At 36.6% G+C, this 7,619-nt stretch overlaps 1 protein-coding gene across 1 annotated transcript in view; it reads right to left on the bottom strand.

The window, feature by feature from the left end:
• Window positions 1-5,493: 5,493 nt before the first annotated feature.
• Window positions 5,494-7,619, bottom strand: part of LOC118855095 (vomeronasal type-2 receptor 26-like) — a 35,162-nt gene continuing 33,036 nt past the window's right edge. Inside the window, exon 6 of the mRNA XM_036765214.1 lies at window positions 5,494-6,425. Within this exon, the coding sequence (XP_036621109.1) occupies window positions 5,494-6,425 (932 nt within the window). The remainder of the gene's footprint in view (window positions 6,426-7,619) is intronic.

Here is a 7,619-nt window from a genome sequence, read left to right as displayed (position 1 = left end):
CTCCACAAAGTCTTCCCTGAACATTGAACTTCATAATAATATTTACCTAGACATTTCAAAGAATTGTTTCTACCTCATATCATAAAGTCCCTTCCATTACACCACCTAATATTCATGCTGAATAATTCTTGATGAAAGAGTAGCTATTTAACAGCCAAAAAATCCTCAACTTTGGCCTTATTCACATAAGAGAGCATCAGTGAACTTATTGGACTGAATAGAAAGCCTAGTGATTCATGTGGTCTCTTTCTCTTATCACATTTATTTCTTTACTTTAAATTTCTCTAATGTATATATTCTATACTGTTGGGTATTCTGATTGTCTACGAATAAGAAATTAACTCCCTACTTGACCTCATAAGCCCAATGAGAACTAGATAGATGTGTTGTTCTTTTTGAATAATATTTTGCTTAACATCAGCCTGAGAATTCTTGCTGAACTTTAAATGACAACTAGTTATGATCGATATGTTATGGGTTGTAGTTTACTTATTTGTTGTCATACTGGTTATTTTTAAAATGTCTGCTTATAATTTTTTTCTTCTCAAATTATCTTATATATTCTTTCCTGTTTATAAATTGAATCCCCAAGTGAAAGGTGGTCTCTCTGAAGGCATGGAATGTTTTTAATTTTTAGTTTTATAAACCTAAAAAGAATCATATTGTCTTTCACACAGCAAATAATTAATAAATATTGGCTTAATTTGTTGATATACTTTCTTTCCATTAATATTGTTTTTGGATAGAATGTGAGACATACAGCATTGGATTCATCTATTTTTTTTCTAGTTCAGCACTGAGTTGGTTTTAATAACAATTTAGACACTAATTGTTTATGGACTTTGTGGAAATACTGTTTCTTGATTATATCACCTCTGAAGTTTAGTAATTTATCCAGAAGACCTTCATGTTTCCTATAAACTCTAACAACTTATAGATCTATTAATTATGTGCTGCAAAATATTCCTTTTTCAATTGAGTTCTGTTAAGGTATTGTATAAGCAAACAGTCAGATATTTTTCTGATGTCCTATCTTAATAGACTATTGACATTAAAAAAGAAAAAGAAAAAGCATCATCATCATCATCACTACCTTCAGGTTATTATTTTCTCACACTTAAATTTCCATCTGCTCTGACTGTGGATATCATCATTTTCTACATAGTTACATTTTCATTCCACATTTTGATGGGGATTTTAAGTCTTTAATGGAAAACTTAATTCAGGTTGTTTATAATAATTTGGGTTACCACATGGTTACTACATTATTATATTTGTTGGCTTGGTCTTTTTTGTTTTTGTTTTTATGTTTTGGCTTTTCGGTCATCGTTCTAACCATATCATTTTATCTATACTAACCCAAATTCTGTCATTGCGGAAGCCTACATTTCAATGTCAGTTTCTTTTAAATAATGAACCACTGAGACATACAAGGAGAACTGTCTTCAATGTTCAAGAGTGACTTCTGAATATTATAATGAGGCAAGAGATAGTAGAGCTCTCAGAAGCTCAGTCAATCACAACCATTTCATGGAGTACCTCCTCTGTGTAGAGTTATGGAACAAGAGCTGTCGGTATGGCACTATCTAGGTACCTGTACTGGTTTGACATTGACTCATCAAGGGAACTCTAATGCGTTATAGAGTGGGAACATTCAAAGACCAGATTTCATCTGGATAAGGAACTTAGAGAAAGCATAATTTTAATAAATGTTTTCAGAGCTAATTCTGGGTATTTGGAAGCTTTTGGTGCTTCCAGGTAGTGTGACCTGAGGAGAGGTATGGTCATTGCTCCTCTGGCTAACACTCTGGTCTTTACCCAGGAAGGGCCACTGATCCCTTGGGACTGGAAGTGACATTACCCCCTAGGCCTTCCACTCCCTCTTGACAGAAAAGCTTCTTCCTGCCCTTGCACTATGTCCCAGAAGTGGTTATATGCAATGGAGTTGCCCAAGAGTCTCTGGTCCTACATCCAGTGCTAGCAGAGCAGACCCCTGTATTCTCTTTCAGTTGCCAGCTTCCCTTGTCATCTCTGACTTGGGCATTCACAAAGCTCTTGATACTTCTGTCATCAGCACCTAATCTTACCACTGGTGTTTCATCCATGTGGTCTCTGGGTCAGTTTCCACCCCTATATCATAGGTATCTTTTTCTGAATTCCAAAGTTGTCTTGACCTAGAAGAATGTCTCATTCTGAAATTTTGTTGGCTCTGCCACTGAAGACTTTGATTTGAGGCATTATTTTAAAACTGTTTGGAGAAGAATGTTGGGAGAGCTCTGCTGAGTAACTTCTCTACTCCATAATTTTGGCTCTACCCCTGTAAGTCTCTGGGTTCATTTTGGAGAAATAAGCATCTCCCTCAAACTCTTTTGTCCAAGGATTTGATTTGACTTAAGCCCGCATGGGGGATGGGGTGGGGATAGACAGTAAAATTCTACAGTCTGTAATATAAGAGAAGTTTTAACCATACTTCACTCACTGGTCATCTTCTTAGCAGCCACCATATTTTCTTCACCAGAAAACACTTTACAGAGAAGACTGAGGAGTTCCATGGGGAATTGGGCAATTTGTTTCTCTTTTAATAGTGAGGTTACTGTGTGTCAGATGTCAAAACAACCAATTAAATAAAAAAGGGATGGAGATAAGTATAACCTCGTCTGAGATAGAGAAATCAAGTGGAAAATTAGATACAAATAAAAATAGCTGGTATCTGCCAATGTTCTCATGATTTGCAAAATATTTAAAGTTCAATTAATAGCAATGAAAATACCTAAATGGAATTTTGTATTTATGTTCCAAAAATCAGTACTTGATGAAAAATGATTCTGTCAAATATCCTTCATGAAATTAATGATATTAATACTCAGACAAGGTAGGACAAAGAAGGGATAGTGAACTTTAGGCTGAACTTAGTAATTAATTTTGACCAAAATTTTTAAATACGGTTTTAGCCAATTCAATTAGATGCACCTTTCTCTACCTAGATTTGCTCTCCCCCTCTCTCAAGATTGTGAGTAAATACCCAGTGAAACGCATTTCTTTGGAGAAAGTCTAACTTATTATGAACAGGTTTTCTGCCAATAAAATAATTGCTGTCTTAAATATTCTCATTATAATAACATCATCAGTATAATTATATATATATATATATATATATAAAATTATGAGGCAGCATGAAAGTAGCTAGAAAAATTACCTTGTAGGAAAAAAGACATAAATTCATATCCATATTGTGACAGAAACTGTTTTGTATTCCTCTAGACAAATCATTTAACTCTCTAGTACTTGAGGCCACTAAGACTATTATTAGTTGGTATCACTGAATTTGCAGGAGAGATTTTCTCTCTTGCTAGATTCCGACTTTGATAAAATCACACATCTCATTAAATATTAATATTAAAATGCATATACTGTATCAAATATATGCATACACACATAATGCTTATATACATACATACACATATATATCTACACATACGTGTAAATGTACGCTTTAAGAGCAAGGGCCTGTCAGATGTTCTTCTCCTTTTGAATGGCTTGGATTTTGGCTCTTTGTCTTGAATACACATATCTAATGTCACCAAAAATTACACACTCCAAAAACAGGGAAAACATAAACTAAATAATCCAAGTTATTAAAGGTAAGACAAGAAAATAAAGACTGTCCTAGAAATATCTCTGAATGTACATGTGGTGATTTGTGTTACTTAGAGGAATGAATACATCTGAATTGATTAATTGTATCAATAATGTCAGGGTGATGAACATAGATGTGAGAAAGGAAGAATGTAAATCTACTGGAAGCAAAAGTCTTTACAGGAAATACTTAGAGATGATCAATGGACAGCAGAGGACAATGAGATACACTATCAAAACCACTTTTAATGGCTGAGGAATTTTTTGTTACTACAACAAATGATAATGACAATAATTCATTAGAATTCATTCTGCTATCTGTTTTATGTAAAATAAGCTAGAGAAGGAAATGACAAACCACTCCAGTATCTATGCCAAGAGAACTTTAAACGGGGTCATAAAGTGTGAAACACAACTGAAAAAGACTGAACAACAACAACATAATAGGTGTTTGAAGTGTGTCTCACCACAGCATAGAGAAGGTTTCTCTCCAATATGGATGTCTCAAATATAGTAAGCAATACGAAGTAAGGCAAACCTATTTTACATACATTATATAAATAAAGCTTCTCTCTAGTGTGACAAACCTGAGAAGAAATGGTCTGAAATGTGTAGAAATTTTTTCCACTTTTATTACATTTTAAGATATCTCCCTAGTAGAGATCACCTATTGTTCATTAACTTGACTGTCAGTAGCTTGTATCAAAGTCTGCCCACTTTTCCTTGCTGCCTCAAGAACTTGATCTCTTATCTCTGATTTTTCCAGAATGGTATTCCCAAGACTGTGTCTTTGGAGTATCACTTCTTCACAAATATTCTCCTTTAGGGGTGCCTCCTTAGTCTCCTGGATGGATTCCTATTTGTGGCATAGGAGAAACCTGGAGATTCATCATCAGGGATTGTCGAACAAATTCTGCTGAGTTCCTCACCTGAAGAACACTCTCTCAGGGTTAGCTAGTTTTTAGATTTTTTCTACAATAGACCATGACTCTACAGAGACATGATTGATGGAAAGCAATGGAAGATACGGCGGATTCATAGTGCAGTGCATAGAGTGCTAGGTTTGAAATCATAAAGACAAATATTCTTGAGTTTAAATTTGATCTCACACACTTAGTAGCTGTGTGACTTTGGGCAAGTCACTTAACCTTGCCTCAGCTCCTTGTCTGTAAACCGAACTGGAGAAGGAAATGGCAAACCACTGTACTATCTTTACCAAGAAAACCCCAAATGCATGGGATCTTAGAGATAATTGAAAAATGAGTAAAGAACAATGGGAAATATAATAACTTCATTTCCTTTTTCATTGGTCACAAAATGCTTTATTTGGTAAATTCATTGCCCATTAAACATTATCCAATAAGTTATATCTCATGCATGTGTTCAATTCATCTAATGCAATTGGCAAATGGAATGACTGCTATAACATAGATGCAAAAATTGTAGAAAGAAACTGTAAAAAAGATTGTAATTTCAACTTTGCAAATGAGAAATCCTTGAGTCAGAATCCTAGATGGACTTATCCAGGGACAGAAATTTGATAAATGCTAAATCAGGAATTGGAAACCCAGTCATCCTATTTTAAAATTTATTTATTTTTTCCATATTACAATGTAGTCTTTATTCAATACGTATGTATGTATGTAGGTATGTATGTATGTATCTATGATACTTCAACACAAAAATTTTTGAAATTCTGCCTCCATTCAGAAATTCCCCAATGTGACTGCCTTCACAAGGATAATAGATTTAAATGAAAAATAAAGAGATGATGGAAACTGAAAATACATGCTACTAGTGATAGACACATTTGAAAAAAAATTTAAGACTACAGGAGGTCAGGAGTTACCTCTGTGACTAAGTGGGCTGAGAACACCTTAATCCCCCAGAATTAGCTTTACTTTTCAGTATCTCCAGGGTATTTCTGTCTGCCCTCAGAAGGATCACATAGCACTTGGGAGCAAAGATGCAAGTTAGAATCCCAACACTGGAGGTCAAGATGGAAAAGACTTCCACAGCCACCATGGCCTTGCCCTTGGTGCTCTGATATGTGGGCAGAAAGGATATCCAGACACTGCAGAATACAAGCATGCTGAAAGTCAGGTACTTGGCTTCATTGAAAATGTCTGGTAGGTTCCTTGCCAAGAAAGCTGTTGTGAAGCTCCCCAAGGCCAGAAAGCCCATATAGCCCAGGACACAGTAGAAGGCAAGGATGGAGCCTTCATTACACTGAATGACAATGTGACCAAGCTCAGAGTGCATATCCACCTCCAGGAATGGGGGATATGTCCCAAGCCAGATGCCACAGAGACACATTTGGACTAGAACACAAGTAAGGATGAGAGAAAAAGATGCTGTGGAACCCAGGTACCTCCTCAGATTACTTCCTGGCTTTGTGGCCTTGAAGGCCAGGACTACAGTGATGGTTTTTGCTAAAATGGATGCAACGGCACCTGTAAACACAATTGCAAAAGTGGTTTGTCGCAGCAGGCAGGTGGCTGTGGTAGGACGACCAATGAAGAGCAAGGAGCAGAGGAAGCATAGGGTGAGGGAGATGAGCAGAGTGTAGCTGAGACCTCGGTTATTGGCTTTGACTATGGGAGTGTCTCTGTGCTTCACAAAGACTCCAAGGACCAGAGCAGTGAGGAAGGAGAAGCAGACAGCAGTACAGGTCAGAGTCAATCCAAGAGGTTCTTCAAAGGCCAGGAAGATCACATTCTTTGAGAGGCATCGATCTCTCTCCCTGTTTGGGAACTGATCTTCAGAGCATTTCAGACACACTTCTGCATCTATGGAGAGTGATAGACAGACAGACAGACAGACAGAGAGAGAGAGAGAGAGAGAGAATCTCAGTATATCCCATAATAAGAGTTTCTTTTCTATAATCAACATAACATTTCATCTTTCTATGAAGGTGATTAATTTTTCTACAAGTGGTCCTCAAGTTCTTGTTTTTTGCCAGGCACTGAGCTTGGTTTTAGAGATATTGGGGAAAAAAGACAAAAGTGCTACTCTTATAATGCTTCCATTCAGTTTTGTAGCATGTAGTTACTGATGATAATAATAACTGAAATTGGCATAGTGCCTTAAGGTATCCAAATGTCTTTAAATATACTATGACATTTGATTGTCTCCAAAACCCTGGAAGCAAAATTCGAGATGATCTATCAGTACTGCAAGATTCGTTATATTGATGGTGACCATGAATCTACCTGTGTAGTTTGGAATTACAAAATATAAGACACTCTCTATATAGAAAGCAGAAGAAGTAAAATATTTATTCAGACACCAGAGGATGTAAGCCATCCTGAAACTTCCCTCTGTTGGGGCCTTCCCTTAAAACACTCACTAATGAATTCTAACTGTGTGCTTGCCTGTATCCTCTCTTCCTGAAGTTCTGAGAACTTGCAGTTCTGAGAGCCCTTGCAGTCCTCTCTGTCTCTTTCTCTGTGTCTCTCAGTCTCTTTGTCTCTGTCTCTCCTCTTTTTAAAATTTATTTTATATATTAAGTTTTCAGTATTGATTTTCACAAGAGTTTGAATTATGAATTTTCTCCCCATTTCTACCCACCCACCCAATCCAAGATGGCATATATTCTGGGTGCCCCATTCCCCAGTCAGCCCTCCCTTTGCTCAACCCACTCCCCTCCCATCCCCTTTTCCCTCACTTTCTTGTTGGGCAAGATAAATTTCTATGCCCCATTGCCTATGTATCTTACTTCCTACTTGCATGTGAAAACATTTTTTTTGTTTTTGAACATCTGTTTTTAAAACTTGGAGTTGCAAATTCTCTGCCCTCCTCCTTCCCCACCCACCCTCCCTAAGAAGGCAAGCAATTCAGCATAGGCCAAATGTGTTTCATTATGTATAACAATTCCACAATACTCATTTTGTGAAAGACTAACTATATTTTGCTCCTTCCTAACATATCCCCCTTTACTGAATTATCTCCCTTGACCCTGTCCCTTTTTGAAAGTGTTTGTT

The sequence above is a fragment of the Trichosurus vulpecula genome, chromosome 6 (assembly GCF_011100635.1).
Source record: "Trichosurus vulpecula isolate mTriVul1 chromosome 6, mTriVul1.pri, whole genome shotgun sequence".
In the NCBI taxonomy this organism is placed as follows: Eukaryota; Metazoa; Chordata; class Mammalia; order Diprotodontia; family Phalangeridae; genus Trichosurus; species Trichosurus vulpecula.
Note: the sequence above shows the minus strand (reverse complement) of the source record. Positions and strands in the feature narration are given on the sequence as shown.